Genomic DNA, 16,193 nt, shown 5'->3' on the forward strand with positions numbered 1-16,193 from the left:
GACGTGTAAGTGCATGTCTATAAAGGATGCACAGTGCAATAGATTATAGCATTCCAGACTTCTTAAGGATGGTGATCTTGCTGACTTACATGTATGTGGATGCGTATATTTGTCATCAGTCTGAGGGGTTAGAAAGGCTGAAAGACTATCAAGAATCTGCAAAGTCATGAATGTCACAGGAATGTTGGAAAAGTCAAACTGTCTAAAAAAAAAATTCAAAATTGACAACATTAAGATTGCAAACCAGACTTTGAAAATTAGGTAACCTGTTAACAAACAAACAAAAACCGGACTCACTGTGAAGCAGAAGACTTAAGTCCATTGTGACTCTTTGTTAATTATCTTTAGCAGTTTTCTCATGAAACAACAGCTGGTGCTGTTTTGAGAAGTGTTATTGGAGCTCTAACAATATGAGATCTTTCATACAGGACAGAATACAAAAGGCATTCTTGAGACAATTCCAAAATATACAGAAGAGATTGTCAGTTTAACAACACTGCAGTTTAGTGCTTGCTCAGTTTAACCAAAAAAAACCCCAAACCACCACCCCACCCAAAAAGAAAAACGGGGGGGTGGGGGGGCTCTCCTGCTGCATTTACTTTCATTTTAAGTAGTAGATACTCAGCAGATGAAAGCACTTTTCAATTCTTTTTTTTTTTATTATTGGGTTTTTTTGGGGGTTGGTTGAGTTGGTGGTTGTTTTTTTTTAAGATACCAAGGAAAACGTAGTGGAAAGACTGTGGAGGATGTTTGTGGCCATGTGTCTGTCATGGATTTGGTGGTGAAGATTTTTTCTATTTTTTTCTTTTTTGGGATGAGATCTAAATTTCACTTGAACTCTATTGAACTCTAAAAATGTCCGTTCGCGATAAAGATGCAGGGATTCAGAGCTGGTCTTCTGCTTCAGAGTACAGCACAGCCCAAAAGGCTTAGTGTGGGAAACTGCAGCTCTGCACGCTTCTGATGCTTGCATGCCTGTATAATAACATTAGTTTATGTAGTTGAATGCTTTCTGGTATTTATTTTTATGCTTACATTTCCATAGTGTGTAAGTTAAATAAATTCTGAATGTTTATAACATAAGTATTTTTTGCATACAGAAGACATACTGTACTTGGAGGATTGTACAAATAAAATCTGTCCTGTTCTATAACAATGAAATTTAAATGTTTAAGTAGAGCATACTGAAAAGGTGTTTGTGATGACTTAGTAAAAACTATAGAATTACAGAATCATGAAATTGTAGGGGCTGGAAGGACCTTCAGAGATCATCTAATTCAAGACCCTAGAGCCGGCTGGACAGGAATGCATCCAGGCAGGTTTTGAATATCTCCAGAAGAGACTCCACAACGTCTCTGGGCAGCCTCTTCCCTTGCTCTGTCACCCTCAAAGTAAAGTTTTTCCGCATGTTCAAACAGAACTTCCTGTGTTCCAGCTTGTGTCCACTGCCCCTTGCCCTGTCACCAGACACCACTGAGAAGAGCCAGACCCCATCTTCTTGACACCTAACCTTTAGATATTTATAAGCATCAATGAGATCCCTTCTCAGTCTTCTCCAGGCTAAACAGACTCAAGTCTCTCAACTTTTCCTCATAAGAGAGGTGCTCCATTCCTTTGATCATCTCTGCTGGACTCTCTCCTGTAGTTCCCTGTCCTTCTTGAATTGGAGGGCCTAGAACTGGACACAGTACTCCAGATGTGGCCTCACCAGGGCGGAGTAGAGGGAGAATATGATCTTCCTGACCTGCTGGCCATGCTCTTTTTAATGTACCCCAGGAGACCATTGCCTGCCTTGGCCACCAGGGCACATTGCTGGCTCATGGTCAACTTGTTGTCCATCATGACTCCAAGGTCTCTCTCAACAGAGCTGCTTTCCAGCAGGTCAGCCCCTAGCCTGTACTGATGTATGGAGTTATTCCTCCCTAGCTGCAGGACCCTACACTCACCCTTTTTAAATTTCATCGGGTTCCTCACTGCCCAACACTCTAGCCTGTCCAGGTCGTGCTGAATGATGGTACAGCCTTCTGGCGTGTCAGCCCTTCCTCCCAGTTTTGTGTCATCAGCAAACGTGCTGAGCATGCACACTGTCCCTTCATCCAGGTCGTTGATGAATATGTTGAGTAAGACTAGACCCAGTACTGACCCCTGGGGAACATCACTAGTTAGAGGCCTCCAACTGGGCTCTGCCACTCAGCCAGTTCTCAATCTACCTCACTGTCCTCTCATCTAACCCACACTTCCTTAGCTTACCTATGAGGGTGTTATGGGACACAGTGTCAAAAGCCTTGCTTAAGTCAAGGTAGACAACATTCACTGCTCTCCCCCCATCCACCCAGCCAGTCATCCTATCGTAGAAGGCTATCAGATTGGTCAAGCATGATTTCCCCTTGGTGAATCTGTGCTGACCACTCCTGATGATCTTTTTTTTCTTCTACATGCTTAGAGATGATGTCCAGAATGAGCTGTTCCATTGTCTTTCCAGAGATGGAGATGAGGCTGACTGGGCTGTAGTTTTCCAGGTCCTCCTTCTTGCCCTTTTTGAAGACTGGCGTGAGATTAGCTTTCCTCCAGTCCTCAAGCACCTCTCCTGTTCTCCATGGCCATTCAAAGATGATGGAGAGCGGCTTCGCAATAACATCTGCTAGTTCCTTCAGCACTCACAGGTGCATCCCATCAGGGCCCATGGATTTGTGGGTCTCAAGTTTGCTTAAATGATCTTTAACCTGAACCTCCGCGATCGAAAGGAGAGTCTTCCTTATTCCAGGATCTCTGTCCTACCTCCAGGGTCTGAGGTTCTCGAAGGCCGGTCTTAGCAGTAAAGACTGAAGCAAAGAAGTCATTCAGTAGCTCCGCCTTCTCTTCATCCTCTGTCACCAGGGCACCCACCTTATTCAGCAGCAGGCCCACATTTTCCCTAGTCTTCTTTTTACTGCTGATGTGCTTGAAGAAGCCCTTCTTATTGTCCTTGACATCCCTTGCCAGGTTTAATTCCAAGCAGGCCTTAGCCTCCCTCATTGCCTCCCTGCATACTCTGACAGTTCTCCTACATTTCTCCAAAGAGGCCAGTCCTTTTTTTTCCACATTCTATAAACTTCCTTCTTCCATCTGAGTTATTCCAGAAGCTCCCTGCTTCTTCATGCAGGTTTCCTGCTTCCTTTGCCTGACTTCTTGCTCTTAGGGATGCAGTTCTTTAAGACTACTTTTTTCCTTTTTTTTTTTTTTCAATAGGAAAAAAAAAATATTATGCTGATCATTTGTGTGGTTTTCCCCCTGTTCTAAAAGATAATAGACATAGCTGTCACAGGGAGTAAAGTAACAGAAGATCCTTACTACTGCTGGATTAAAGCAAACTCGCCATTCCCCAAGAAGTGACATTTCTGCAGGACTAGCTTTTTTTTTGGCAGCAAAGTATGTCTAGGTATAATGTCTAGTCTCTGTCAGCATGACAGGATTCTGGCAGTAGCATCTCAACAGAAGTACTTTTTGGTGCTCTATACATTTCTTAATGATAATTTGGAAAGTATAAGCTCCTCCAAATTTTCCCATACTTTGACTGGAAAACAGAAATGCGTTTCCCGGTGTGGTATTAAAGGCAATGGCTTGTAGGAAGCCCTTCCCAATAATTCTATTCTAGTAATTTTTCACAATGGAGAGGTACTCATTCAGTCACAATAAAATGGACTTCTTCTAATCTACTGACTTCTGCAAGCATGTTGTGGGACAAGTAGAGCTAGTAGAGATAGGAAAATTGTAGCCTAGATTTATTAGGCTCAGATTTCATTCTTATTCTATGTTAATGTGTTACTGAGTTGTTAGATGCATTGTTAGACTCTAGTCCTAAGAGGCTGTACAAGTAGAAGCAGTCTCAGAACAGTCATAAGAATACAATAATGGTGTACGTAACGACCAAAAAATTGGCATGGGGTAACTGCCCATCATGTACTAAGCCGACTCGAAAAACCTCTTGAAGCCTAGGAATTGGGAACAAATAGAAGAGAACAAGATTCTGGCGTTCTTTACGCCTTTAATTCTTTTGCTTTCTATATGAATTGTATTTCCTCTCTTCCCTTCTTTCAACAGTCACTTCTTCATCTGAGAAATATACTGTTTTCTTCTCCGCTAATCGCTTATCCCTTTAGAACAAGTGAAGATAGTAAAACAGTGCTAACAGAACTATGGAACCCAGTAAGTGAGCTAAGGGTGACTCCTGTGAGGTATGATGTCAAAGATGATAATAAAGTACAGCCAGTAAGGTCAGAAAGTTTTAAAACAGGACGTCATTCACAGAACTACTTCAATGAAATAAAATTTCTGTTACAATGACTGGCAATGCTTCTTTAATAACAATTCTTGTTCCTCCTCTTCCATATATCAGTTGAATATATCTATTTGCAAAGTCCTGTTTCTTTTCTGCTTGTTTGCTTGTGCTTGTTTGGCTAATCTTTTTAGAGTGGTGGTAGTTGGGTTGTCACAGTTTAAGACCAAATGACAATGTGGAGACTAAATTAACTCGGATACCAAAACACTTTAGTCACACGTGCATGGGATTTTGGAACTTCTCTGTTTGGTGGGAGATGTGATCATCTCTGGAAGAAAAGTCATGAGAGTTAGTGTTGTGTTTCCAACTCTACTACATGTAATCCTGTTGCAGGATTAAGGGGTTTCTAGTGTTCTTTCCTCCTCTTATTTTGGATGCTGTCAGTTACAGGACTGGGTAGTAAAGAATATTTGATTCTCATTTGGCCTGTTCAGGTTTACTCAGGGCCAAACTCTTGCCTATTGTCATCACTGATGCCTACATGCAAAAGAGTGATTTTACTGTAGTTACTCAGAATAGTATTCAGTGGTTTGGATTAAAATGCTTAAGCACAAAATAGGTATTATAAATATTTAACCTGCGGATGTGGGCGTCTTTTGTAATATACTCGTTTCCCTATTTTGGTATGTCATGCTTATTAAATCACTAAAGTTTGAGTATGTGACAATTTGTTAAGAAACTGTCACGTAATCTGTTGAATTTTTTCTGTTGAGAGGATAGCTTGATCTTAATACATCTGCAAAATTCACATTTACATTACATGACAAGTTTTGATTGTAATTTAAATCTCTGTCAGGTTTTGTTTGTATCTTGAGAGTGACAGATTCAATGTATGAGGTTGATTGTTGGTGTGGTTCTCTTTTTTAGACACTATTTGATAATCAGATCAGTGCTTCAAAAAAGGAAGACTCAGAAAGCATTAATAAAAATGACACTTCAAAGAAGATGTCTGTTGAGAGAGTTTATCAGAAAAAGACTCAGCTTGAGCACATCCTCCTCCGTCCAGATACCTACATTGGTTCAGTTGAACCATTAACTCAGGTAAGTGTCACTAAGTTTATTGTCTTAATAGTTTTTGTTGTTTAATAGGGAAGTGACTATTCTGCTTAATAAATAGTCAAATCTCTGCATTTCTGAGTATTCTGAATTCTCGTGCTAAAAACTGTGGGTGTGTTTATGTAAGCATATGTATGAAGGAGTCAAGAGAAGACTTTTTTAATAGGTGCTTCATTCACCTGAAAAAACATGCTTAGAAATTGTTCAGTCAAAACATAAACACACACCTGTGTGTGTAAATACATTGTTATATGTGTGTATGTGTGTGTTTACAAACATGCCTATATGCACGCAAATATATATGTATACATTTTTGTAAGTAGCATTTGTTCTAGGTCCAAAAATGCTTTGGTGTGTTTGTTTAGTTAGAGAACAGAGAGTTTAAGCCTCCTGCTGGCACGTTTTTCAGCTGTTTTTATGAAGTTGCAAAATACTTCAAACTTCACTGTCTATATTGTTGGAGTTCCCCATCAAGCAGAAAATAATGAATTTTCATTATGGAAATCTTTGTGGGTACAGCTGTAATTTTTGACAAACTTCTGCTTCTGCATTTGTTTCATATGACAGCAGCAATCAGATTGGAAGAGTAAAGTTCTGAAGTAAATAGAACTTATAGAATGATAGACTGGATTACCAAGACAAGTAAATATTTTTTTGTTGTTGTTTACATGTAGTTAATGTGGGTTTATGATGAAGATGTAGGAATGAATTGCAGAGAAGTTACCTTTGTTCCAGGCTTGTACAAGATCTTTGATGAAATCCTTGGTAAGTGTTTTTAACAATAACACTGCTTTAGCATTGTGGAGTATGTACTTTTCTGAGAGCTCTCAAAGCACATTAATTTGTATCTAAGTTTAAATCACCGACTTTGAGTGCCACTAAACTGCAGTGCATGAAAATTCTAGTGCATTCCAGCACTACAGAACAGTTTGAAGAGGGAAGAGTGTTTTCAGTTGAACTTGTAAGACAGTGTAAATATTTGTTACTGAATGTCCAAACTAGGTCATTTTTTATTTTTATGATTAATACTCTTGCAAGATTTTTAATCTGAAAAGTTGATCAAGGCCACAGTTTTAAGTAATGTTTGAAAGATTATTCTTCCAAAAGAAGACAACAGAAAGTGTTAACTTAAATCATCATCTTGTGAATCATTAAAGTTATTTCCTTCTGTACAGAATGATAGTGGTGGTGATGGTGATTCTTACACGGATCATTTCTGGACTTCAGACAGTTTTAAAATTAATAAGTATCACACTGCTATTTAAAAGCACGGTGACTGAGGCACAAACAAATGATTTTTAGAAAATTCTGTCTTAAGTCCCTGAGTCACTATGACTTTACTAGTTTATGATATTCTCTTGGTGACAGGCACACATTGAAGACTAACCAGCAGAAGAGGTGTGCAACATCTGAAGCGTGCTGTCTGCTGAACTGATATTTTGGGTTAATTGGCATGAATTTTTGGACTAATCAGTTTTTATTAAGTTATGTTGTAAAGATTGGTGGGATTACATTGTAAACTAAATTATGCTCTATTGAGGTCAATGCAAATTTTGGCATGACCTTTATTGGATTCAGCACTTATCCACACCTCTATAATTATGCTTTACAGCTTTGCTGTCTTGGAAGCAATAAAGACTATATCTTGTCCAGATGGAAAAGAATGATTTTTTATTTTTGTTTTTTTACTCATTACTGAGAAATACGGGAATGAAAATCTTTTGTGAGCTCATTTTTGAGTGCCAGTTCTATGGGCTTTTCATGGGAGGGAGTCACTTTGATTTTGTCCCATTAAAAAGGAAGATCAGTATCATATCATTGTCATAGTACTGTACGACTCAGTGCTTCTTTGTGTAGCCCTGATAAGTGCTCCACAGAGCTAGGGGTCGGTGATTTGAGAGCTAGGGGTCGGTGTGATAACATTACGAAAATTGGACATTGTAACTCTGCTTACTTTTTAATGAAGCTGCACTTAATGATTTTAGCAAAAGCACCTCAAAATATCTGATCTTATATTGAGATCCTTATAATCTATTAAGATATTTCAATTTTAATGGATTTATCTTCATATCCTTTGATGGCTTTGGGTTTTGTTTTGGTCTGTTTCATGGGTGATGAGACAAATGCTGAAAATGATTGTAATGTTTTTTTGTGGTTAATGGCCATAGTCACATTACTGATTTCTGTTGTTTGTCGTAAATATACATTGGAGTGCAGTTAAATTAAATTCTGATCAAATGTTAACTTCCGGTTATGCCTCTTTTGATTCTGAACTGGGTAAACTGTTTAGGAACTAACTTAAAACTGTTAGTTATAAGTCTTACAGGCTCTTTAGAGATAACTTTTGCTGCAACCAAAGCACTCCTTAGGGGATGTGACTTTTTCAGGATTGGGTTTCAGTAGGAAAAGGATGTGTCAACTGATCTGGTGATGCATATAATTTCCTAGTTTTTTTTAACATACATGGTGTAATATGTGTAATAAATATCCAGACACCAGAAGGGCAGCAACAGAAGAACTAAGTGCTCTGTATGCTAAGAGCAGTTATGAGAACAAGCTCACAAAATACACTTCTATATTTATTTATAAGATAATCTAACTGCTAGAAATAGTCAGTAATTATAAGAAGGTTGAAAAATAACTTGCAGATACTTGGACATATTTATAGACCTCAGTCATAAGACACAGAATATACAAACAGATATGAGATTAAGAAATACCTGGACCATTGCAACTTGTGGTGGAATATGTATATAATCAGTTTTACAGATTGAGTAATTAATTATTGTTTCTAGAAGGTGTTGATTTGTGCTACTTTGTTTCATAGTAAATGCTGCTGACAATAAGCAGAGGGACAAGAATATGACTTGTATTAAAATATCCATTGACCCGTAAGTAAAAGCATGTTTTCTTTTACTTTCCCTGCTGATGCTACTGTAGTTCAGATTTGTACAAATGATTTTACTGAATGAAATTGGATTTATTAAAAACAAAATAATATTTTTGGAATTATTTTTATTAGCTTAATATTTTAAGATTAAAAGGTGAATTAAAAGTGGTTAACAGTAAATACTACCATTCTGAATTTTTAATAATTTGCTTTCCTAAACTACTTGTTAATATTTGACTGATTGAAACTTAAAACCAGAATATGTAAAATTGATTATTAGATGCAAGCTTTGCAGTGTATAACCATAAGCATCCAGGTTACTCATAAATACCAACCTTGAGATTTCATAACATTTTTGTACCTCTTGAACTTCTGTGTTAACTTCCTTAGTGTTAGGATGAGGTTATGTTTGAATTAGCTATATCTCATTGAAACTGCAGATTGCAAATGTATCATTACTACTGTTTTTCAAAATTGAATACTAAAAGAGATATTTCCTAATGAGAAGTATTGTAGTTAAACAGATGTTGATTGGGTTCCTTTAGTAGTACCCATTCAGTGAGTAATAAAATTTTTAGAGACCTAATTTTCACACCTAATCTTTAGGATAAATACGCTAAGAAGTAATTTTTCTGCAAGTTTTCAGTGCATTATCAGTTTCTGTTGACCAAATTGTTCTTATTATGGAGTGGGAGGGAAATGGTAGTGTAAATCTGCCTGACCTGTCATGATTTTGAACTCTCTAATACTCTGAAATAAAAACTCTGTATGAGAGCTGCAAATATTAACGATACCAGATGTTGATGGATTTTGGCATTGATACATAAAGTAAGTTCCAATGTTTACAATAACTTGGAAATAACAGTTTTAAACAGATGATAACTTGGCTGTGTCTAGGTGGACTTCAATGAAACCTAAAAAGCTACGTCTCTAACTTAAGTATAATTCTATCACTTAACTTCAGCATTCTGTGGCAGATCATGTTAGTAGGGAAAGCTCTTCAAACAGATTCTTAGGGGTTATTTCTGTGATATGATATACTGTTATGTATGGGCACTAATGCTCCTTCTTCTAAGCCATCTAGTAAGCACAAAGAAGTGTTTTTTTGTAATTAAAATTGATAGAGCTGTGAATAAATATGGTAAGAATATGGCCTTTTATTGTATTTTATGTAGTTATTTAAACAGGTAAAATGTGCGAAGGAGTCTGTTTTAAAGATAACATTAATGGCCTTAATGTCTTCACTATTTTATAGGGAATCAAACATTATCAGCATATGGAATAATGGAAAGGGTATACCAGTTGTGGAACACAAAGTAGAAAAAGTATATGTACCTGCTTTAATCTTTGGGCAGCTGCTAACATCCAGCAACTACGATGATGATGAGAAAAAAGTTACAGGCAAGACTATTTAACATCCTTTGTTTTATTTAATTAAGCTATTGTTTGCTTTTCTGTATGTTTTCTCTTCTTACTTTTTCTATTCCATTTCATAGCAGATGATCACTTAGTCACCTTTCCTATAGCACTCTGTTAGAGTAAAATGACTTAAAAAAATCTTAGTTTTTCTTTTTTAATATCAATGTTTACAGAGAACTTTACTTTTACATCTTTAATATCAGTGCTTATTATTCAGTAACAAACAGTATCTTCATATTTTAATGCAGTTATTATGATGCAATCATTTAAAAATTTGTGCTTTAAAAATGATGGGAAAAAATAAATTTAATAGATTGGGACATGATTTTTTATCCTAAATGTGAAGTAACCCCAATTTAGGTCGTGAATGAAAGTTAGTTCTGTTCTATCATACCCCATATGTTTTGCCCACATTATGATGTGCAGTTGCTGAATGATTTGGGTCTGATGATGACCTAGTTTTCAGCTGGATCAGGGTGTTGAGGTCACTTGCCTTTCAGTAAGCAACTGGTATATTAGCATAAGGGAAGCAATGGGAGCATCCTGGACTTGGGGAGAGGAGCAAACTGCTTGGTTTTGAGGCAGAAGCAGTTGCACAAGATTGGAGGCAGTGTGAAACAACATCTCTGGCATCCTTTGATACCTGTTGACATGTGGCCCAACTTTCGTCTCATATAGGACATTTTACTTTATTGGCATACTCTCTATATATCATAAATATGGTTCTCCTGTAAAAAAACTTAATATATGTTGTTTTTTCAGGTGGACGCAATGGCTATGGTGCAAAACTTTGTAACATATTTAGTACAAAGTTTACAGTTGAAACTGCTTGCAAGGAATACAAACACAGCTTTAAGCAGGTATAGAAATTATCTCGACTTTTTTTCCTTGTCTTTGCTGTAATTATAAATTTAAAATTTAACACGTTTTCTATATTTCATTAATATTTCATTAAATGAATCTTTTAACATTCAAATGGATGTGGAGAGTTTGCAGAGTAGGTAGTTCAGTCAGTAAAACTGATTATTAGAATGTGTATTAGAATTTGGGGGTTTTTTTGGTAAGTAACATTTTTCATGGGGTCTTAAGTGACTAAAAATTACAAACAAACTTCTTCTGTTAAAACTAAAGTATGTTCATGTGCATGTGAAAAGGAATAAATTCAATTGAAACATTTTTTAATTGCTGTTACATAATTTGTCAAAAAATCTTTCTTCTTAGATGTGTAAACATAGGAACAATTATCTAGATATGTATTAGGAAAAAGATTTTTCAGTGTTTATATCATGAATTTCATTATACTAGCTGGACTTCTGGTGCAAACCTCCCTCCCTCCCCATTTAAAACTGTTGCTCATTGTTACAATTATTAATACACAGACCAAGGATTGAATGTAATTTGATCTACTGTATATAGCTTTGAGATGGCCACCTTTCTAAAAGAACTTTGTTAGAGTATTAGATACCAAAGTTCCTTGGCTTTGGAGTCTTTCCTGGTTGGTGCTTTGTTTTTTTTCTGGACAGGTAATTTGTTTCAGGTTGTGCTGTCATTTCACTACGTAAACAAAACATTTCAATGGTTTTACCTGTCTCTTTAAACATACGATATTTTCTGCTGATTGCCGAAAAGCAAATTAATATTGGTTTGAGTGTACTTTTTGAAAACGGCATGCTTTCTGACTTTGATAAAGTGCTATTTTATAAATGTGCCCGTGTTCTGAAATGGGGAACAATACGAACACTCCTGAGTCAAGTCTGAGCAAGTTGGCTTGTCAAGAAGCATGCTTTCCTTCACTGAACAGCCACAAAGGTGCTATCTCAGAGATTACTGAGTCTCTGCACAGGGACTAATAAGCCTCTCTATAGAAATGTGTAGAAAATTGGAAGCATTAAGCTGATGGCAATAAGGACTGTTTAGCTAGCGCGCTTGTATCTAATTTACCCAGTTCTGTGATGGACTCTATTTGCATTAGAATCATGTCCATCAATGTAATGATACCTGCATATTTACAGAAACCACAAATCTGCTGTCACTGATGCTTGTGCATATTAAGCAATTAATTTTTTTAAAGCAATTAATTTTTTGCATAGTGTTTCACCAGAGGAAACTTCTAAGAGAAGTCTGTGAGCTTTTTGTTGGGTAGCCTTTGCAATCCTAGCATAGCTGGAAAATGGAACAAAGGAGGAAGATAACATGTATTGTAAACTAACATCTGCAATGTTTTGTTTCCAAAGACTTGGATGAACAATATGATGAAGACCTCCGAACCCAAGATTAAGCATTTCGATGGTGATGACTACACATGCATTACATTCCAGCCAGATCTATCTAAATTTAAAATGGAAAAACTTGATAAGGATATTGTGGCCCTCATGACAAGAAGAGCGTATGATTTGGCTGGGTCATGCAAAGGAGTCAAAGTCATGTTGAATGGGAAGAAATTACCTGTAAGAGCCTCATTTAAAATATTTTAAGTGTACTGAGTATTTTTTTGCAAAGAATAGTAATTGTTATCTGCATTACTTGTAGGTAAATGGATTTCGCAGTTACGTAGATCTTTACGTAAAAGACAAGCTGGATGAAACTGGAGTTGCGCTCAAAGTTATTCATGAAGTCGTGAATGAACGATGGGACGTGTGCCTCACTTTAAGTGAAAAAGGGTTTCAGCAAATCAGCTTTGTAAATAGTATAGCTACCACAAAGGTGAGTAGTTTTATTAAATGATAAAAAATGTAAATGATAAAAATGTGTGCTAAGATTATGCCCTGTCAGATATTTGATGAAAATATACATCTGGGTTACTAAAAATAAGTAGGTGAGATAATCCTTTGCATGAGAGGATCTGGCAGAGCAATTGAATGCAATCAAAATACACTCATAGGAGTATTTCTGATTATGCACTAGCTTTTAAAACACAGGTAGCCATTATCAGTGATACTGATGTTGTACGTGAGCATACATGGTATTGATTAAATATGAAATGATTGGAACAATTTTATTCCTTCTTTTTTCACATATTATAATGAAATAATTCTGAAATTAAGGTTAAAAAAACATACAAACCCCTTTAAAGCCTGTAGTAGCATGTTTTGGAGGTCAAAAATGGCTTTTGGTGTTCATGAAAAATGGCTTTCCTTATATTGCTTTATGATGTATAAAACTGGCCTGAAATGTTGTGACTAATTTTCTTTTATTTATGTTTCTATATGAGAGGATCTAGGTGTTCTCTTACTTATCAGTAACTATAGTAGTAGTGATCATCATGTGATTATATCATAATGTTATCATTCATGATAAATGATATCATTGAGTTACCATGAAGCAGCGCTATGCTGCTACAATCTTTGTGCTTCTCAAATTGCTGAGGTGGTCAGGCACCAAGGCAATCACCTGAAAACAATTAGCATAACTGTTACTTATACCAGTGTGGTATGACCCAGGGATCCACCCTGGTGAATGAAAGTCTTTGTCATTTCTGCTCCTTACAAATTGCACCAGATGAGTGATACAATAACAATCAAGCAATTCTAGTAATTGGTGAGGCTGTTTTTAGGGAATATTAACTATGAACTTCCCCAAAACATGAGAAAGATAAGAATTTGTAACCAGCCACTTAAAACCCCTCCTTGCTCAGATCTTTTCTTAAGAAGTCAAACAGAAGAATATTCCAATGGTAGCACAAGTGGTTCATAAGCAAGTGGGGTTCCTAGTCTAGGCAGGTGTCCAGAAGTACCAGTGTTAATCAAAATGGTAGGTGATGTGTAGCCAGCATTTTGGTGGTATATGACTTTTACTACTTAACTTCTTCCAGTGTCATTTGCAGTGTAGCTGAAGCAACTTTCAGTGGGAAGAGGGATCGTTTATTTCATTGTAGAATATTCAGTTTCCAAGTGTGCATTTTAATTAAATGCTTATCTGATACTTGTCAAAACTAGGGATAACAAACACATCTGGTAGTTGAAAGCTTAAAACTTAGTTTTCATTCAGGCCTCTTTATGCAACATAAAGAAGAAAAATAGCATGACCTTAAAGATGTATACAATACCTTTATGAGGAGCTGGCAATGTACAGAAACTTCTTCTTATCAGGTTAAGAAAATGCATTTGAAAAAATGAATACTTAATGACTCCTAAGTTAAATACATTGCATACACTTACTCGAAAGATTTTGAATTTGACACTTTTGGATCAATTTTCACCCATCATGCAGTTACACATACATTGTTATCATATATTCTTTAAGAAAATTCATAGAAAAAGTACTGTGTATTCTTCAAAGGTAAGTGTTGTAATTTCTAGTTTTTCCCACTCTCCCGATCCATGCCTTATGTGTGTGACTGGATGTGGAATGTTCGGGGCCGGTGACCCACCTCACCAGCAATTGATGTGCCACTACCCACTGATGAGACATAATGGCTAGTAACTAACTGCGTCAACTGCCTGTCCCCTTATCTGCTAACAGGTGAGGAGCTCATTTCAGCTCTTTTTTGGTTATTTATCGCTGTTTGCTGAAAGCTTTTCATTTCTGTTTCTGGATAGATTTGACCCAGTCGTAACTTCTCTTCCATTTTTTTTAAACTTCCTTTAAATTCCAAATAAGATTTTTTTAGGTTGATGGGTGTTTTTTTTTTTGAGCGGTGCGTAGAAGGTCAGGCAGTATGTTGAGGCACAGCTCCCTTGTTTTGTTCTTCTAAATTTGTTACCTTGGACAGGTCCTCATTTGTTCACAATTTTTCCAGAGTAGACCACCACAGGTTTTGACTTCAGGCTCTGAGGCAGCATTTGAAAGATTGTTTGTAGCTATTATGGTTGTGCAGATAACCTTTAGTGAGACTTGTATATAAATTGATTAAACATGGTCTTCTCAGAGTTCTGAATTTCTAATAGTAGCTGTAGCAGAAATTGTAGTAGAAACATCAGTTATTAACATAGCAATAGAATGATATTTTTAATATGGTAGCACTGCTAATTGTAATCATACAATACTAATAATCATTTTAGCAGAAATGCTCAGCTAATACGGATGCAGTGTCAAATAGTAGACTTGGGTGCATTGAGCATCCCAACCTGGTAAAATTTGCTGAAGTTGAACAAGAAATTCAGGACTGTTCCAGAGCTTGACGTTTTCAGATTTATTTTAATAAAATAAATATAATATAAAACAAATGCAAAACAAAATGAGATTTTTCTGTATAGCTAATTCAATGAAAACCTCAAATTTCTAATTAACTTCTGAATTTGTTTCCCATATGAACCATTTATCTGTCCATAGGATTTAAATATGGCTTATCTCAGAATTAATTGAGGCTGTTGGCTATTGATAACGGTATGAATAGAATGTATATGGGAGCCAGTCGGAGCTTAGTTTTTAAGATTTTAGTTGTTACTATTTCATTAGATGTCTTTGCATCCTGAAGTTTGCAAGACTGGGAATCAATCATAATGATTACCTTCTGGGAAAAGAAGGTTGTGCAGTTTTAGTGCTCTTTCTCATAATAAAGTAGTCATAATAATCGTTGACAGCCCTCTAGATTTAGAGGGTATTTTTCTTTTTTCTGTCTTGTATTAAAATGTACTTACAGTTGGGGCAGTTAGAGGCTGTTATGCTTCTATAGTGGGTAAAGGTGCCACCTACTGGTGAGATGGTTGAAAGGTTCTTTGAGCTCTGAACATCCCTCACTCAATGCTACACACTAGGAATGGACTCAGGCATGGGGAACTGTTATAATAACTAATATCTCCTAAGAACAAGAGTTACTGGTAAGTAGCTAATTTTTGATATCTCAAATGTTAGTTTTAGCAAAATATTTGAAGACCTGATAAAAAATTGCTAAAAATGTAAATACAAAAATACACTGAGATATCCCCATAAGCTTAAGTTTTCAGTAATGTGATGAGTAAAAGTAATGCATTTTAAAATCGCCATTCTAATGTGGAATGTTATTCCTGTAGTAGCTTTTCCTCACAATTTGGAAATGGATTTAATTTTCTTTAAAGTGACAGGATGACGTTGTATCAACTTTCACTTGAACTCTCCCTATGCTGAAACTCTGTCATCCATATGTGAATAAAAACTGTTGTGTTTTAACTTTGGTGGGTTTTGCTTTGGGTTATTTTTGTTTCTGCTTTTGTTGCATTTTTTTAAGAGGACATTGCATGAAAAAATATTTATATCTGTGGTGCTTCTAAAAAATACTAGTGGTTTTTGTTGTTTAGTAGGTGACTCTAGAGGCGGACAGAAACCACAGATGGTTTCTTTGAAGTGCAAGTACTGGTTTGATTATGACTAATAATATTTACCATCTTAAGCCATTTTTTTTTACTTCCCCTCTCTCTCTTTTTTTTTTTTAAATCTCTATTTTCTACATGAAGTTGAGAACACAGCTACTGTCTCCCATCAATTCACCCACTTTACGTCTTCTCCAGTCTTTTCAGATGCATACTCTGCCTAAAATGTAGAATCCTAATTTTTGGCTTTTGCTTGCTCATTATTTGTTCTTTATTTCCCCCT

At 36.2% G+C, this 16,193-nt stretch overlaps 1 protein-coding gene across 2 annotated transcripts in view; it reads left to right on the forward strand.

Moving 5' to 3' along the window:
* The window catches only part of LOC106885493 (DNA topoisomerase 2-beta-like), a 28,106-nt gene extending 13,920 nt beyond the window's left edge, over positions 1 to 14,186 (forward strand). Inside the window, exons 2-9 of one of the 2 annotated variants that reach the window (XM_014937718.1) lie at positions 5,186 to 5,359; positions 6,049 to 6,139; positions 8,202 to 8,265; positions 9,520 to 9,665; positions 10,446 to 10,543; positions 11,918 to 12,130; positions 12,213 to 12,386; positions 14,061 to 14,186. In XM_014937718.1, the coding sequence (XP_014793204.1) occupies positions 5,186 to 5,359; positions 6,049 to 6,139; positions 8,202 to 8,265; positions 9,520 to 9,665; positions 10,446 to 10,543; positions 11,918 to 12,130; positions 12,213 to 12,386; positions 14,061 to 14,102 (1,002 nt within the window). In that variant the 3' untranslated portion in view covers positions 14,103 to 14,186. Of the gene's footprint in view, positions 1 to 5,185; positions 5,360 to 6,048; positions 6,140 to 8,201; positions 8,266 to 9,519; positions 9,666 to 10,445; positions 10,544 to 11,917; positions 12,131 to 12,212; positions 12,387 to 13,981 lie in introns of both variants that reach the window. The other variant, XM_014937717.1, reaches the window with a different exon arrangement.
* The last annotated feature ends 2,007 nt before the right edge of the window (positions 14,187 to 16,193 follow it).

The sequence above is a fragment of the Calidris pugnax genome, unplaced genomic scaffold (assembly GCF_001431845.1).
Source record: "Calidris pugnax isolate Ruff unplaced genomic scaffold, ASM143184v1 scaffold11, whole genome shotgun sequence".
Taxonomy (NCBI): domain Eukaryota; kingdom Metazoa; phylum Chordata; class Aves; order Charadriiformes; family Scolopacidae; genus Calidris; species Calidris pugnax.